Raw genomic sequence first — 18,855 nt, forward strand, 5'->3', positions numbered from 1 at the left:
ACTAAACCTTTCATATGTGTGTGGTGGTGTTGTGCTGTTTAGAGCAAGAAAAAATAATTCTAAAACACATATGCAATCGCAAAAGCGATGTATTCTTTTGTTTAATCGCTTAGTATATGAGATAAGACAAATACTATGGAGGCTTAAAGGCAAATAGGTACTTGGCACCATTCATAGCAATATAAATAATAATACTAATTGATAAAAAACCAGCAGTAAAACAACACAAAATTGCCCAAACAAGGTATTTGAAGCAAAAGGTATAAACAAAAGTAAATATGTATGTCATTCCATTAAAAAAAATTGATATTGTTCATAATTCATAACATAACTTATTTATGATAATAAGAACGTTCTCGAGAAAGTTGAAAACTTTCCGGAAATTTCATCGGAAAGTGATTCTCAGAAACGAAAACGTTCTCGGCACATCACTACAGACAAGTGAGTAAAACACAACAATGATATTTCGTAAATTAAATTTTATTATCATCAACTCAACAAAGAAAAAATATTGACTTCATTGTATGCCCAGCATACTTTCTACTTCTAGCTGTCTAAGATTAACAAGTCACATTGTATATCTTCACTATCTACGTTTATCTAGACTCCACGATCTTATCTCTATAAAGTCATTGCCTTATCCATCAAAAAACACTATATCATTTCACAAAATAATCAATATAAGAATTACTGTTCGCTTCCGCCTAACCATAATGATTGATAAAATTTAACATAATTTTCTTAAGTTTCCTTCACTTATGATTTTGTGTTATTCAAGAATCACATTTCTATATCTTTACTTTTAAAAGACTTCTTACAGTCTTACTTCCATTTGCCTATTAACTTGGTTTCATTTGAGTCTTTACACAAATACTTATGGCCGTTGAAATAAATCCGAAAACATTCTACTCAAGTGGCCCCTTATTCCTAATTGCCTTATTAAACAACTTTTCAAATCGCAAGTGTTGTAAATTATAACAATAAAGGCATGTGTACACGGGATACGTGTGCGTAAACGTGCACGTGCGCGTTGTAATATACAGATCCTTATGAGAGACGGCACACCGCTTGCGTGACGTGTGCGGCTCTAACATTTTTGCGCACGTGCACGTCACGCACACGCAGCCGGTGTGCTCTGCCCTTAATTTCCACCAGAAATGTCAAACTGTGGGATCTACGAGTATATTGGACGAACTTTGTAATCACCCATAAAAAATCACTAACTAACTAGTATTGACGGCCAGTTCAAACCACTGTCTCAACGCGTCACCGAGGACATTAGGCAAAGCTGTTATGTCCCGCAGTATGAGGTAGAAGGGGAACGGGAACGTGTCCAGATACTGCACGAAGCCAGTCAGCGTGTTGGTTGTCGGGTCGAGGAGCGGTCGACGGATGTCCATTATAGAGTCCTGGAAAAAAAACGGTTTGTTCATGATGGCGGCAAAAATGTGCAAGTACCAAACCTCTCGTCAAAATGGAATAAATAACTTATTTTGAGAATGCAGTAAAATCGACATCTGCCGGCCTTGAGATACTCGTAACGATGATGTTCTCCTGACCGATTTCGGCTACAGCGACTGTGCGCTCTGTAGTAGGCAATTTTTGACACGTGTGAATTAGAAATTATGCCATCAACTTATCACTGTGAACTTGACTTTCTAATTGGGAACGATTTGATTGGTCACGGGCGTCGCTAGGCCGGCGGACAATAATGATTTTTCTGCATTCTTAACACAAACGAAACTATAAACTTCACTATGAAACGATAGAAGAAAATAAATCCTAAATTAATTTGTAGAGTAGTCTGCTATCCGTTAACCTTTTCGACGTCAACGCAAAATCTTGACGACGCCAAAGACGGCATTTGACGTCGATCGTTTTTTGATGAATATCTACTAAAAAACACCCCACTTTTAGGTTGGCATTATTTATTCACAAAACTAAATTTTACCCCCGTGGCGTCAGTGGCACGGCAAATGGATGCGCCGTTTCCGTTCAAAAGGTTAAAATACTCTAGTACTCTTAGAAATACTCATACGCAAGAATACGATGGAAATATTCGCCGTAATAGGTTAACACATTCATTGCCACCCAGCCAAACGAGACGTCCGCGCCAGGCCAAAACAATTTCTTTATATAAAGCAGTAGTACCACGAGCCCGACTATCGGATAGTCCGGACTGGGGACGATATCATAAAATATCCAACTGTCGGGTTTTCGGCACTGAATCTGTTAAGCATTAGTAACTCTGTTAGTAAATGATCTAAAGCCCCAGGTTTGAATCACGTCCGAGGCAGATTTTATAAATTATAATTTGAAACAAATGTTACCTTATTATCCGGATTGTCAATAATAACGTAGACCAAGAATATGCCCTGCTGCCTCGCTCTCCGCACCGCCTGCAGCACGCGCGCCTCGCCCTCCGAGAATATCCCGCGCCCGTCGCTCACGACCACCAGCAACTTCGCGTTCGCCGCGTCGCTTCTCACGCTTTGCTCCTCGAACATTACAGTACAGAAATCTAGCAGTTGAGCGATCTTGGTCTTCGTTTGCTCGAAGCGGAGTTGCTCTAGGATCTTCGAGCCGGAATGCTCGGAGAACTGTTCGGTGAACGGGTGGAGTAAGTTGGGTTTCTCGCCGAAGCTTAGGACTGCGAGGTCGCCGGATTCGAGGAGGTTTAGGGCCTGGAAAGGTAAAATACGTGAGGATAGGTGTCATTTTATTCAAGCGCTGCACACAAACGTGCATAGGTGCAGAGATAGGTATACCAAACGTGCAGAGATAGGTATACCATTTTTGAAATGCGCGCAACTTCATGGCGTATAGGTACACTCCCATCTAAAGACAACGCACACATACGTGTGTAAAGTTAGTTTGAAAATGGTTTACTAAAATAATCGCTGGCAGTCTTAATCTTAAGTCTTAACCTAAGACAGAATTAGTTGCTTTTAGCAGCATTTAGTGATTATGTACAAAATTTAAGACAAATTTTAGGTTATTATATGTTAGGTTACTAACCTGGGAGACTAGTGCCAAGCTCTCAAATGCGAGCTCCTTGCTCCTATTATCCGCCATGGAGCTGGAGTCGTCCACAGCGATGGCGATCTTGTACTCGCGTCTTGCGGGTTTGGTGCGGCGTAGCCAGATGCGGTCCTTGCGGAAGTGGGATGCAATGTAGGGGATGACGCGACGCATGTTGATGGCGCGGCCCGTTCTGAAGTCGCCTGAAGGGAAAGCAGATGATATATTATAATGTAAATCAAAAAAAAATTGGCTTTTCTTTTTTTCCAACCCATATCAGTAATTGGACTTTGAAGTACTAATCAAAATTAAGTTAACTGCCTGCTATATATTCTGTCTCCATACTAGTTACATCTACATCTGATCTGGGCCGCTTAGTGCACTTCAATACTACCTGTCGTTAATTATTGTCGGAGTGTCTGTTAATCGCTCGATTGCGGATGTTGTGTAATGTAATGCAATTTTTTGATCTGTGAAACGCGAACCAATAGAGCGTACTTATTTCACCAGTTTTTTTCATAATATACGATGCAAACGTGTAGACAAATAGCCTTATGGTAAGCATTTACCGTTTTGTAGTGTGTTATTAAAATATTTTCATAGGGTTGTAAGTGTGTTTCCGGCCACTTGCCAATTGACAATTGAATCTTGATATTTTCTTCAGTATGTTTATTTGTTGTCAGTTGTTGAACCAGCAATGTACGGTGAACTGTCGTTGTCAACATGGTGGTCGGGGGTGAGACGTGAGGCGTAGGCTGTAATACTACGTACCGGCCCTCCTAGACCGTGCAGTGGGCTCGAGCACCAGCCGCAGCCGCTCGCACAGGCGGGCGGCGGCCGGGGCGCTGCGCCGCCACAGCGCGCGCCACGCCTGCTCCGCGCCCAAGCCGCGCCCGCGCCCGCTCGTCAGCCACGAGCGGATGCTCATGTACTCTTCCAGGGACATGTCGTCGGCGTGCTGGGTCACGTCTTCCAACCTATAATGTGTCAATTAATGTGAATACCTGTGCCCTGTTTATCAAAAGCTTGTAACTTCTAATACGAGTGGAAGTCCCTTTCTAACAAAAGCTGTCAAAAAGAGAATTCCACTTGTATTACAAGTTACAAGCTTTTAATGAACAGGGCACTGGAACTGTCAAGAGTTCGACCAAGCCGAATCGTAAGGCTTCAGTTTAATGCAGTTATGTAGAGTCAGACCAAGAAAAGTCAGCAGCGGATTTGATAGCCCACGCAGTGCAAGTACCTATTATTTTAAACGTCAAGCTTCTATGAAATTATGACGTATAAATAACACTGGCACTGCGAGGGCTATCAAAATCGCTGCAGACTTTTCGTGGTTTAACTCTAAACTGAAATTTTGAATATACGACCACCCGCCGATTGAGAAAGATAAAATACACCAAAAAAAAGTAAAGGTTCTCAACCTAATTATGTACCTACGTAATGAGAGTCAGACCAAGAAAAGTCTGCAGAGATTTTGATAACCCATACAGTGCAAGTGATATTTAAAACGCCAAACTTCTATGAAATTATGACGTATAAATAACACATTGCGTGTGCTATCAAAGTCGCTACAAACTTTTCTTGGTCTAACTCTAATTCGGCGTAACTAATTTGAAAAACGAAAATATTTAATAAACTAACTAAATCCGTTGTTCACCTAGACGGACCTAGAGCCCTGAAAACTGTGTCGAAAATTCCCACCACTTTCGGTCTCCGTCATCTTATTAATATTGCATTTTTTATTGCAGTTACAAAACTAAACCTCATATCGGGAACTTGTTCTAGTCACGCTTATAGAATTTGACCTTAAACAAATTATTTAACAAAACAAACAGTGAAATTGTAAATTAAGTAAAAGCTTAAAATCCTACCTAGTATGGTAAGTGGTGTCCAGCCCTCTCGGCACGGTGGTGGTGACCACTCCCTCTCCCTCCACTTCGATGCCAGTCTCGCCGGTAGGATCATCGCCTCCGTCTTTCTTGTTGCCCGACTTGTCCTTTTCTTTGTCAGTGCCTTTCACTTTTTCGGATTTGATTTCTTCAGATTTCTCCACCTAAAAATTAAGAAACAGTTTTGACATGAGAGTTTCTGTAGATGTAAACATTTCTGGATTAGTTTTATCCCTCGAGTCCCGCCGATTGATATGGACAAAAACCTCTGTCCCAACTCCCACTAACACCCCGGGTTAGTGGGAGTTGGGACCGGAAACCGGATAAACCTGGAGTTACGAATGTTACCAGTACGATTTGACACTGGGTTAACGGTTTAACCGGTTAACCCCGGGATATTGGGATGGTGCAAGTAGCGCCAGTATGTGTTCTTATTTGTATGGAATCTCGTGTGCGAATAAGGTAACTCATAAATTCGCGTCCGCGGGACTACAGAGGTAAACAGTCGCAGTCTTGTAAAGTCAGCAGCGGAAGTTGCTAAGCGGGCGATGTGTTCATAATTACCTTGACGCGCTTTTATTCACTTAACAATAAAGTCGCGTTCAGATTGTTTTAGACACCTCGCCCGCTTAGCAACTGTACTGTACCTCCAAATCATCATCATCGACGTCCATAGCAAGTTCCTCGTCTTCCTTCACAGTTTCTGCGTCCTCGTCCTCTTGTTGAAGCGTCGGCTGCTGCTCCGCCTGCTCTTTCGTGGCGGCATCTATCACCTGAAAATATGTATACTCGTTGTAAAATTATCCTAAAATATGTATTTTTGTTAGTCTAGTTTAGAGGAAATAGTAAGAATAAGCGGGCATCTCGCTTCTTCCCAGAACGTGCATCTCGCTTCTTCCCAGAACGTGCATCTCGCTTCTTCCCAGAACGTGCATAATGTGGAACGACTTGCCTCCTGAGGTATTTCCTTTGCGCTACGACATGGGATTCTTCTAGAAGCGGGTATTTAGGGTTCTCAAGGGTCGGCAACGCTTAAGTGGCTCCTGTGATGTTGCTTATGTCCATGGGCGACGATGACCGCTTCCCATCAGGCGGCTCGTCTGCTCGTTTGCTGACTATCACATAAAAAAAAATAGTTGTAAAGTATAAGCATAGGTACCTGCAAGTCGTCCTTCTTGGCCTGCTTGACGTGCTGGAACGCGTCGGCGTCCTTCTCTCCGTCCTTGTCTTCTGTCGCGCCGTCCTCTGTTTCCTCCTCGCGTTCCACGTTCAGAGTGCGCGATTTCTTCTTATCCTCGTTCACGTCACCTGACAAAAAATCGGTAAAGTTCTGGTTTCCTAGGATAGCAGTGCCGTAACGTAGCGGGCGTCTCCATACGAAATACTTAGACATTCATATTTAGCCGTATTGTTTTGTATGGAGACGGCCGCTATTATGACGGCACTGCTATCTAGGAAACTAGAGCTTAAGTAACAGCAAGTTTTCTGATTTATTACCCGACTTTCAAGATCGCAAGTTTGCTACGTCACTGCGCAATCACGACAGTCATAGTAGGAATCCTGTTTAGAAGAGAGGAACCTAATTGTTAATTTTTGCACCTAGCAGAGCGGTCTACTAACGAAAATGTATTCTTTCAATATTAACTTACGGTTGTATTCCCTCTGTCCAATGTGTAATGATGGCAATGATTGACGAGATGGAATGGCAAGGACTTGGCATCAACATCAACGGCGAATACATCACTCACCTTCGGTTTGCCGACGATATCGTAGTCATGGCAAAGTCGATGGAGGAACTCAGCATGATGCTCGATGACCTCAACCGAGTTTCACAACGGGTGGGCTTGAAAATGAACATGGACAAGACGAAACTTATGTCAAATGCCAATGTTGTGCCCATCCCAGTCTCTGTTGGGAACTCGGTACTCGAAGTTGTTGACTCGTACATCTACCTAGGACAAGCAGTCCAATTAGGTAGGTCCAACTTCGAGAAGGAGGTCAACCGCCGAATCCAACTCGGTTGGGCAGCGTTCGGGAAACTACGTAATGTCTTTTCGTCCGACATACCTCAGTGCCTCAAGACGAAAGTCTTTAATCAATGTGTGTTACCAGCGATGACTTACGGCTCCGAAACGTGGTCTTCCACTATCGGCCTCATCTCAAAATTCAAAGTCGCTCAACGAGCTATGGAGAGGGCTATGCTCGGAGTTTCTCTGCGTGATCGAATCAGAAATGAGGAGATCCGTAGACGAACTAAAGTCACCGACATAGCCCACCGGATTAGCAAGCTGAAGTGGCAATGGGCAGGCCACATTGCGCGCAGAGAAGATGGCCGATGGGGTCGAAAAGTGCTCGAGTGGAGACCACGGACTAGCAAACGCAGCGTAGGACGTCCACCCACAAGATGGACGGACGACCTTGTTAAAGCCGCCGGAAGACGCTGGATGCGGGTGGCTTCCAACCGGTACGAATGGAGGTCCAAGGGGGAGGCCTATGTTCAGCAGTGGACGTCTTATGGCTGAGATGATGATGATGAATGTGTAATGCGTCTCACATTTTGCATTATGAGAGAGTGGGACGTAATGACATTGGACAGGTGGAATACCACTCTTAGATGATAGACCACTGGGCCGGTCTTAAAATGCTGCGAGTTCTAATCTCACACTAGGCTGTTATTTTTTTTAGGGTTCCGTACCCAAAAAGTAAAAACGGGACCATATTACCAAGACTCCACAGTCCGTCTGTCTGTCACCAGGCTGTATTGTCACCAGTTGCAATTTTCACAGATGATTTATTTCTGTTGCCGCTATAACAACTAATACTAAAAACAAAATAAAATGTAGGGCTCCCATACTACAAACGTGTTTTTTTTTGCCGATTTTTGCGTAATGGTACGGAACCATTGGCCGGTTTTTTCAATGATTATCAATCCTCGGATGCCTTACCCAGTGTCCGTTCCTGGTCCGTCTGCCCTGGCTTGTTTTCTTTCCTCTTGTTCTGTTCTTGCGCCTGGTTGGAGCGGCTGGCCGCCTGCTTTTCGCCGCGATGCCCTTTGTCGCTCTTGTCCAGTTCTGAGCGGCCGGTTGATTGCCTGTCCTCGCCTACTTGCTCTTGAGCTTGTTCCTGTATAGAAAATATATTAAGGCGATGTGAGAAAAAAAATGTAACTCAGTATGTATTACGAAATTATATTTGCGATTACAGTGCTGTTTAAGTATGCTAATGCATGTAAAACTATGTTTAAATATTTATAAAAACCGCACTTACTCATTTAAAGACGCAACGAAGGAAATAAAAAAGTCGGTAGTCTTGCCGTATTTGTATGTGATGCGCCCATAAGGTTACTTTAGATGGGAGCGAACAGTTTTTAATCATTTTTTTTTTATTTCTAGCTAGGATCCATGGAAACTTATTTGTCATTTCGTTTACCGAATCGGTGTCTTTCTAAATATCGGTTGTTGCGAAGCTCTTATAGTTTTTGAATTTAAGAAAAATTCTTAAATCTTCTGAAATAACCGTTCTTCGCTGGATGCGGGTGGTGTAAGACCGGTCATTGTGGCACTCTTTGGGGGAGGTCTTTGTCCAGCAGTGGACGTCCTCTGGCTGATATGATGATGATGATGAAGCGCTCTTTATAAAACTAAAACCTAACAATTTATCTTTACTTACAAAAGGCGCGGACTCCTCATCCTTCTTCTGCTCCGCATTGGTCTCCACATTATCGTCAGTCCCCCGCTCCACCTCAGCATTCTCCGCCTTCTCACCAGCCGCCGGGTCATTAGTAGACGGATCCGCTTGTGGCTTAGCTTCTCTCTTTTCTTCCACTTGGTCTTCCTCGTTTATCTCATCAGGGTTGGTGGGAAGTTCATCCGGTTTTTCGGATTCGGGTGGCTCTGTTTGGTCTTGCTCTGGTTGATTTTCTTCTGTTTCCATTTCGGGATTATCGGTGAGATCGTTTTCTGTGGCATCTTCTTTGTTATCTTCTGTTTGTGCTTGCTCGTCATTGCCTTCTTCTTTGTCTTGTGAATCCTGAAAATTTCAGCGAGTATTAGTAAAGGAATACGATTATTTATTTTCATTTTTTAAGATTTATATATTGAAATCATTCGATTGGTAATGCAAAAATTGAACTATAAGGAATAGAATAAAGGATTATATGGATGACCATTTCTATGTAGTATATGACAGATAATTTCTATGTATGACTGATAATTTCTATGTAGTTTAGACGACCTAATTCAAAAATAAAAAAGTGCTTTGGTCAAATGCCAGTAAATTAAAATCTAATGTGTATTCTCATAATTCCAAACCACTTTTGAATGTCGGATAAATCCGAAAATCGATTCTAGTACAAAGGATATAAGAGTGATTTTTACCTCTTTATTCTGCCCATCTTCGCCATTCTCATTTTCGTCTCCCTCCTCCTCGTCACTGGACACTTCCAAGCCGGTGTTGTCTCGCTCTTTCTGTTCTTCTTCTGGTTCCTCTGGAATGTTCTCTTTCATCACGTCGATGTCGAACGGATTTTCAGTTTCTGTTTCACCGTCCTGTCAAAAAAATGCCTTTATAGTTTATACAAGTACGCTAGACACTGTAATACTTAAATATAATTTACAAACAAGTACGCTATTGCGTACCACTGCCTATTGGCCGGGGATACAAAAACTTTTTATATATTATTATTTTTTTATACTGTGGTGGCTGACAAGCAAGTGGCAAGCGGTTACCTTAGCTATTGGACGCGCTCAACGCAAGTTATGTCACATGCTTGTTACCGTCCCTTTTAAAAACTTACTTATACTCCTTTCTTCCACCTGCACCTGAATGACCTTGCGACTAAATAGTGTTTCATAAGGCGTTGATGTTAACTTCAAAATTACAGTTTTGAATGATTCACGGTTAGTTTCACTAGACTTATATCTGTTGGCGGCCAATCGTAAGATCAGGCATATCGTGAAATTCCTAGGCATAACGTGAAACGCGAAAATCTTTGAATCATTCCCCGAGTCGACGCGCGGTGCTCCTATTTCTGGGCAGTTTGCCCTTCGGGCATCTGAACCAACCTAACGAACCTATCTTACCTATATATTGGTTTAATGTGACTATCCTCAAAACAATACACAGGAACATTACGATCTGCCTGATCGTACGATCGGCCGCCGACATATCGACCGGGATATGAACCGTGATTACCTTTTGTATTGTTTTCAAGCTCCCGATATTTCGACGCAGTTACAGTCATCTTGTTCACGGGTAACCAATGATAGCGGGTGGGTGTCAACTCCAAAATTTGGCATTTGCTACATAAGGTGGGCGATCTTCTTATATTTAAAAATAACAACACTATAATTACTTAATAATTATCTTACTTTGTCATCGCCTGCTTCGTCGCCATCCACATCCATGTTGTCGGGGAGATCGAAATCTTCAGGCTCTGGCAGGGGCTGTTGATTGCCATGGAATGGATCCACCTAAAAATATAAGATAAGATAAGATTTCAACTTTGACAATATAAATAACAAAATAGGTCGTTTTTTAGAGATAAGTGAGGCGTTTTAGGCTCCCTCATAGTCTATGTTATTTCAATGTCTTATTTGGGCCCCCTTTTCCACTGGGCACTGCTCATCTCTGGTTTTGTAGTTGCATAGTTTTTTATGTAACGTTAAACTCTAATATACGTCATATAAGTAAAAAAAGGGGTCTTAATTTTTCCGTTGATTTTACGGATAACACCGGACTTCGTTAATAGAACGTATTTACTAGTACTATCGCCTACACTGTTAACTGTACATCGGTGGACCTTATGCCTTTTGTAATAAGGTCCACCTATGTACAGTTAGGAGTGTTGCCGTTTGTACATCACTAATCTGCAAAAAAAAATAACCAAATATACTAACCCCCTTATTCATAAACACGCTACAAACCTTAATTAGCTAATAATCGTTTGTCTTTATTTGTCATATTGACTTTTGTATTTGTAAGAAAGGGATAAAATATAATTTAAAAAAGTCAGGCCCGTAAAGTTTTATGAATAAATATTTAATCCTATACAAAGATTCTCTTTTCCACTTACTTGATCATCATCAATTTCAGGTTCCTGCATTTCATTGATATCTTTTTTCTTTTTCTCTTTCCCTTGACTCCCATCGTCCTGTCCTTGTTCCTCCTCTTTGGCACCCATCTCTTTCTCGCCAGTGCTTTCGCCCTTCCCTTTCTCCTCTTTGTCTTTCTTATCGTTCTGTTCCTCGTCAATATCTTCGTCTTCTGAACCCCATATTTGTTGATCGAGCCTATGTATTACAAAACAGATGAGTAGGTAAGCGAGGGATTTTTGTCAGAGACCCAAATATAAAAAACCGGGCAAGTGCGAGTCGGACTCGCGCACGAAGGGTTCCGTACCATAATGCAAAAAAGGCAAAAAAAAACGGTCACCCATATATCCAAGTACTGACCCCGCCCGACGTTGCTTAACTTCGGACAAAAATCACGTTAGTTGTGTGGGAGCCCCACTTAAATCTTTATTTTATTCTATTTTTAGTATTTGTTGTTATAGCGGCAACAGAAATACATCATCTGTGAAAATTTCAACTGTCTAGCTATCATGGTTCGTGAGATACAGCCTAGTGACAGACGGACAGCAGAGTCTTAGTAATAGGGTCCCGTTTTACCCTTTGGGTACGGAACCCTAAAAACAGACGATGCGAATTTATGAGACAAAACGAATGTCGTGAGTCATGACGACATATACAGATGTAGTGCATAATTGTTTTCCATCGTATTTTCTCGGAAACGTTCGTATTTGTCATGCTACTTCAGTCAACTTCAGTACTTTTTTGTACCGAGACTGACTGAAATAGCAAGACACTTTCGTACGTATCCGTGAAAATACGATGGAAAATAATTATGCACTACATTTGTACGACGAACTATTTCTTTTATAATTGTCAAGTCTAGACATTTTTTAAACATTGAATATTATACAGACTTTTTACATATATTATAAATATCTCACTTTTCAGCAGCATTGTCCGTGTCTCCCATTTGTTTGTCAGCATCTTCTTCATCGTCATCTTGATCTGAATCGCCTTCTGTATAATAAATTGCAGTATCGACCATTATACTAGCTGTGTCAAGCAATTTCCGTCAGTAGAGAAGAGCGGCAAATTTAAAATTGTAGGCGCGATGAGTTATTGTCCCATAGATTTGAATTGCGCGCGTTTTTCTACTTACAAACTTGTTTGACGACTATAATAACAAAATTATTTAGCAGAAGGGGCAATTGCTCATTTCAAAAGTAGTAAAAAAAACAACGGGTTGCACTCCGGGAGTGCCGGCAGAAGTAAAAACTCTATGACATTGTAAGAGTTTTTCAGTCAGGTCACGTGTCCGTCTTACGAATCTTACGGTCACGTGACCTGTCGCGAGTTTTTTCCCCATCACAAAAAGTGCACAGCGCCGCTAAAGATGTTTTCAGTTCAAAAACTACTTAATTAAAAGGTTGAGAACCTTCCCCATTGGAAAATTTAAATGGTAATGTGTGATGCGTTTGAGTCATCCATCGTTATAATATTTAAAACTTTCGCGTTTTGAACACATATTAACTCACATTATAGACGGGTCTAACGCGAATTTTATTCAATTATCCTTTAATTATTCTGTAATCCAGGTTTGGACCAGTGAAACCTGTGTCGAAACGTCCGTAAATCAAGGTAATTGATTAAAATTCGCGTTAGACCCGTCTATAATGTGAGTTAATATGTCATCCATCGTTAATTATACCGTTTTGTTCAACATCCTGCAGGTGGGAATCGAAGTCGTCAGTCATGTTGACTCCCTTCTCCTCCTCTTTACAGTCCCTTTCCTCTTCCTTCTTCTCTTCTCCTGGACGCTGGGCATCGTCCAGTTGATCCTGTTAAATAAATATTTTGTTTTAGGGAGCGTGTGTGAGCTGCAGAGCATCATTTTGGAAAGAGATGCTTTCTGTTCATTTTACGGGACTACGGGACATTTTACGGGGTCCCGTAGTCTCGTGATACCATATTCATCAAAATGGGCTCGATAGTTTTGACGCTTCATCCCAATGTAGCGTAAAAAATATCAAGCTGTCTTTGATGAATATGGTATCAACAATCAATTCAGTTATCAAGCGACTTCGAAAGAGGTTTTTTTTTATTTACGAGACACACCGTAGTTGGATTAGTGTTTCAAGAGCATATCTTATAAGTACCTTTAAACGAGCAATTCTAGTATACAAGTATATATTTCGGGGATGTCGGAAATGGCTCTAATTATTTCGATGAAATTTGCTATATGGGGGTTTTCGGGGCCCAAAAATCTATCTAAATAGTTTTTATGTTTTCCGAGCAAAGCTAAGCGAGCGATAAGACCGCCTGTTCTTACCGCGTTCTATTGTTTCATTAAAATTTCTTTGTAGTTTTACATGTATGTAAAATGTATCATTATTGGTGCAATAAAGAATATTTACTTACTTACTTACTCGGTCTCCGAGATATTTCTTGTTAACATTACGTACCTGATTCTCGATCCTCTCCGATACATCTTTTTGTCCCTCGCCGTCGCCCAGGCCGGTGCCGCCGGTGAGCTTCCCCGGGCCGCCGTCGCCTTCGCCCTCCTCCATGTCCATGTCGGACGGTTTGCAGAAACTATTCAAATAAAAATAAATAAATATTATAGGACATTCTTACACAGATTGACTAAGTCCCACAGTAAGCTCAAGAAGGCTTGTGTTGTGGGTACTCAGACAACGATATATATAATATACAAATACTTAAATACATAGAAAACACCAATGACTCAGGAACAAGTATTTGTATCATCATACAAATAAATGCCCTTACTGGGATTCGAACCCAGGACCATCGGCTTCGCAGGCAGGGTCACCCACTAGGCCAGACCGGTCGGTATTCAAACATCGTAAGATACATTTTATCTTCAGAAACAATGGGGTTGACAACTGTCAACGGTTTGCATAGATGGCTCCATCATAGCTTGCCCCTTTTTCCATGAGATTTGGCTTAAAGGGCTGGCATCCCGGGCATTAAAAAAACAAAAATTTGACACAATTCTAGGGATTGACAGGGCAAGCTATGATGGTGCTGCTACTCTAGAATCCAGAGTGAATGGGGTTGGCCGGTCGAAGTATTGCATCTTCGAGAGTTTGGAAGATGCAATACAACTTAACAAGTTATAAAAACTAGAGATAGTAATTGTGCATAAAAGATTAAATAGCTTAAGTTCCACTCTGAGCCTTGCCACATTCAGGTTTCTGGCTGGTGGTATCATATCAAATCTAACGTCATGTGTTACCTTAAACTGATTCACTGAACTGAACTTATCTGAATGATAAAAAAGGAGAAAAATATTACTAAATATTTTCTTACCCTTTCGTTGCTAAGTCGGAGAAAATCTTCAAAAGCACTGACAGCATCTTACACGAGACTCTGTGTACTGCTACTTTCTGCGTGACGAAGTATTGCACGAACAGCACAGTCTGTTCCAATATAGGGATCAACCTCATTACCACATTCTTCACTTCTTCTGTATCTTGGTCCGTTGTCGATAAAAATTCTACATAATTTCTTAACAAATTATGAACTTTAGTTACCAAAGCCTCTAATTTTAGTGACTTAGCATCACTTGACAGTTTATCGTGTAAAAGTTCTTTCAAATGATTATCTTCTAGGATTTCGTTCGATTCTTCCTTCTCTTTCTCACCATTGTCAATTATTTCATCTATAGCATTTAGTACATCAACGTCTGCTTTGTCTTCTGGCAAATGTTTCTTATACAATGATTGAATCACAAGTAGCATTGTGGCTACTAAATCTTCGGTCTCGCTTATCAACTCAGTCTTTTTGGTCTCCGAGTCCTCCATGGAAACGTCTGCTGGCTCGTCATAAGTATCAAGTTGTACTATGGTCTCTTTTACATATCCTGATAAATTGGAAATACTCTTTAGTATAGGATGTTCAGGTGTCTCATCTGTTATTACAGTGGATTGTAATTTGAAGTGATATTCAGTTAATACACTGTCTAATTCTTCTTGTATGCTTTCTAGATTAGCTTTAGCTTCATTGGTGATGTCTATATGACTTTGTGAAACATTTGGCAGAGGACCAAAGTCACTTCCAAGTTCTTTGGGCATTGTGTTTGACAATTTGTGTAGAGCAGTCTTTTGTTTATCAACGATTGATATTACGCTTTTTATCTTCTTGTATAAAGCATGCCATTCGTCGCTGTTTTTAAAGCAGCGTACTATTGGAGATTGGGAGAGGACGGTATCAAACTCCGGTTCATATTCTGCTCTGAGTTCTTTCTCTGGGCAGGATTTTATGAGAACGCTGAACTGGTCGAGTAATATGCTAGCGTTAGCGTAACATTCAGTCAGGGTGTTCAGTTTTTCGTTTAGCGTAGTAATGTTCACGCCAGAAGCGTCAATGTCTAACGCAGATGTCAGGTTTGTTGTTAGTGTCCGTAAGTCACAGAGATGTCTGGAGTACTTCGATATGGATTTCTTTTGAGAGTTTGTTAGTTTCTGGAAAACATTTTTTTATTGAGATTCATGTTCAAAGAGTTAACTGAAAAACAATTGTTTCTACACACCAATCAAAGAACCAAAGCAGCTGCTATTTAAATAATGATGTTAGAAAATGATGTAAATCTTAGGACTTCACAGGTTGAAATAATCAAAACGACTATCAGTTTCCAATTTAAATTAAATTAGCTGGTCCGCCAAAATTGTTACCAAATTCTAAGGTCAGCCGCGGTTTTTTTTTTTCGAAAAAACAAGGAAATTGCCTTCCAAGGAAATAAACTCACTTCCCATAGGAATCTGGCCTATTGTTATGGGCGTAACGGAGTAAGTGCCTTTATGAAAATGGTTAAGGAATAAAAAAAACACATATTTATATGAACGTACCAATAACTGCGCAGCGAATCCTTTGCACCGCTCAATGTTCTGTATGCCCAAATCTTGGTGAGGTGTCAGTAGCGCCGTAGACAGGGTTCTGTGACGCGCAATATTCTTATGGAAGTACTTTTCACAGCCGGACCAAAGTAGGCTCAGGGAGGCGTCACATCGTCTACGGAAAACACGAAGAATGATTAATCACACACAAATTAATAGTACCTTACATACCTAAGGAGGAGAATTCGTAAATGCTCCAGATCCCAGGTGTTTATAAATACATATGCGATCTGGGGCTTTACGAATTACCGCCCGTGGTTTGTCTAAAGTTTTGCGTGTTGCCTTGGTCAGGAAGTGAGATTTTCTTCTCGCGCAGCGGGAAGAAAATGCCACTTACGGGCCTAGGGTGACGTAAAAGATATTTTTACAACACGGATGTGTATGGTATTGACACTCGAAAAATACAGAAATCTAAAGAGAACGTTAATATAGAAGACGTTAACACATACCCTGTGTCAAGAAATACGGCTATAAACAATAAGCGGAAGGCGATATTAAAAAATTACCAAGTGACAACATAGGGGTCATCCATTAATTACGTCACACGAATTTCTAGGTTATTTGACCCCCCCCTTGTCACATTTGGTCACATTTGGCAAACCCCTCCCCCCTAGTGTGACGTCACTTTTTTTCTACGAAATCGCCAAATCGAATTAAGTAAGTACCTAAGTATTATTAATATTTTATCAAAATATTTTTGACGATATAAATATTAGTAATTTGATAACCCAAAACTGCTTAGGAAAGAAAATTAAAAGAATAAAAACGATTATCGTTTTCGAAACTTGTTATTTAAATGTACAGCGATAAAATAAATTAAAAAAAAAATTCGGTTACTGATGAAGTTAAAGTGACGTCACAAAGTTTGTGTCTCCCCCCTCCCCCATGTCACAATATGTCACATTTTCTTGACCCCCTCCCTCCCCCTAAACGTGTGACGTAATTAATGGATGACCCCATACTAACAAGTGACAATATTGGCCGTCTCAAAGAAGAGCATATGAAGCTAAGTTTCGGAAAAAGTGAATGCTGCTAATTTTAATTAAGTATGGTTATACTGCAAAAGAAGGTACTTTGTATCTAAATACTTTCAATACCTACTGATTCTTTTTTATCTAAGCACATTTTGCTTTAATGTTTCTATGCGTGACAATACGAGTACCCTCTACACACTTAGAATTAAATTAAACTTCCGAAGAACAATATAAGGTAGCATTCTATGCCTTGAAATCTCAAACGAAGAGAGTTCAATGAAAATCTTCTTATTAAGAGATCTTAAAACGTTACCTGCTCTTCAAATAACTCATAGCCGCATCCAAATCAACCGGGGCTATAGTGAAGTCGTACAGTTCTTGTTCTGCCGCTGCCAGTATGACCAGCCCCGTGCGGTAGTTCAGACCAATCTTGCTAAGGGCTCTGAAAAGGTCGGCGACGGCTTTGCGTTTCTGCCGCACGATGTTCTTAGCTTGAGATGTTTGTTTGTCTTTGGAAAGCGTTGCGTCGATCTAAAACAATCGAATGTAAAATAAAAAAAAGCTATAAAAGACTGTTTGTTTGTTAAATAAATAAATAAAAATAAGTGTATACAATATACAAAAAAGATTTTGCGGAACAGTTTGTGATGAATACCACATACAATACAATACAAATATATAGTACATATGGTCCTATTTTCCCGTACTAGTGCGTAAAATAGCACTTTTCTTGCGTATGTCAAAAGTTTAAACGGTCATAGGTACTGTAAAACGATGTACGATACACGTGCGAATAGGTAATTCGCAACTCGTGTCGATTTAAAACACTCCCTTCGGTCGTGTTTTAATTTATCGCCACTCATTTCGAATTTCCTCTTTTCCGCACTTGTATCGTAAATAACTATTATTCCTCACCAATATCAAAAGAAATATGACATTAAACTATGGTAGACAACAAGCGGTCTTATAACTAAAGATCGACCTCTTCCAGACAACCTTTTGGGTAGTGGAGACAACACATATTCAGCTTCTGTTGAAGTTAGTTACAGAATTACATTCATTCTTGCAATAACTATGTTAAGTTTTATTGATGCAAATTAGACATATCGGGCGGTACGGCCAATTTCTTTTTGAGAAAAGTTCTGTGCGTGCTTTAATTTTAATCAGCCATTCTCGCTTTAAATTAGGCATTCGGTTCGGCCGTCTACCCATACATTGGGCTGCATGTCTGGATAGCTGATGAATTAAGCTCAAAGTCAACTAAAGTACAGCAGCATAATTACAAATCTCTTTAAGGGTGGTATTCCACCTGTCCAATTTCTTTGTCCAATGCCATTGCGTCACACTCTCTCATTAAGCACAATGTGAGATGCTATACACGTTGGACATAGAAATCAGATAGGTGGAATACCGCCCTAACTTACCTCCAATGAGCCGAGATGCGTGCTCGTTTCTATGACGACAGTGACAAAGTCGTCCAACGCCTGCACCAGCGAGGGATAGCTGGCGTTATTCAACGTCTTCTTACATAACAGCTTGGCTTTGTTCAGCAAGCTGGGAATCTTGGACAGTAGGCTGCCGTCGGCGATCACTGCGCACGGCTGTTCGGATTGATCTAGATATTTCTAAAAACAAGAGTTTTTAAAATGTCTATAACTTACCTCCAATGAGCCGAGATGCGTGCTCGTTTCGATGACGACAGTGACAAAATCGTCCAACGCCTGCACCAGCGAGGGATAGCTGGCGTTATTCAACGTCTCCTTACATAGCAGCTTGGCTTTGTTCAGCAAACTGGGTATCTTGGACAGTAGGCTACCATCGGCGATCACTGCGCACGGCTGTTCGGATTGATCTAGATATTTCTAAAAACAAGAGTTTTTAAAATGTCTATAACTTACCTCCAATGAGCCGAGATGCGTGCTCGTTTCTATGACGACAGTGACAAAGTCGTCCAACGCCTGCACCAGCGAGGGATAGCTGG

At 40.8% G+C, this 18,855-nt stretch overlaps 1 protein-coding gene across 1 annotated transcript in view; it reads right to left on the bottom strand.

Annotated features, from left to right (window-relative positions):
- Positions 1-461: 461 nt before the first annotated feature.
- Positions 462-18,855, bottom strand: part of LOC134671931 (midasin) — a 42,574-nt gene continuing 24,180 nt past the window's right edge. The window contains exons 23-41 of the mRNA XM_063529799.1: positions 18,536-18,736; positions 17,188-17,405; positions 15,853-16,015; positions 14,315-15,468; positions 13,447-13,576; positions 12,693-12,822; positions 11,926-12,001; positions 10,987-11,203; positions 10,283-10,384; positions 9,290-9,460; positions 8,583-8,942; positions 7,859-8,036; positions 6,073-6,221; positions 5,561-5,686; positions 4,896-5,077; positions 3,793-3,998; positions 3,019-3,224; positions 2,331-2,684; positions 462-1,409 (exon numbers count right to left, since the gene is read on the bottom strand). Coding sequence (XP_063385869.1) covers positions 1,224-1,409; positions 2,331-2,684; positions 3,019-3,224; positions 3,793-3,998; positions 4,896-5,077; positions 5,561-5,686; positions 6,073-6,221; positions 7,859-8,036; positions 8,583-8,942; positions 9,290-9,460; positions 10,283-10,384; positions 10,987-11,203; positions 11,926-12,001; positions 12,693-12,822; positions 13,447-13,576; positions 14,315-15,468; positions 15,853-16,015; positions 17,188-17,405; positions 18,536-18,736 — 4,509 coding nt within the window. The 3' untranslated portion in view covers positions 462-1,223. The remainder of the gene's footprint in view (positions 1,410-2,330; positions 2,685-3,018; positions 3,225-3,792; positions 3,999-4,895; positions 5,078-5,560; positions 5,687-6,072; positions 6,222-7,858; positions 8,037-8,582; positions 8,943-9,289; positions 9,461-10,282; positions 10,385-10,986; positions 11,204-11,925; positions 12,002-12,692; positions 12,823-13,446; positions 13,577-14,314; positions 15,469-15,852; positions 16,016-17,187; positions 17,406-18,535; positions 18,737-18,855) is intronic.

The sequence above is a fragment of the Cydia fagiglandana genome, chromosome 16, assembly GCF_963556715.1.
Source record: "Cydia fagiglandana chromosome 16, ilCydFagi1.1, whole genome shotgun sequence".
In the NCBI taxonomy this organism is placed as follows: domain Eukaryota; kingdom Metazoa; phylum Arthropoda; class Insecta; order Lepidoptera; family Tortricidae; genus Cydia; species Cydia fagiglandana.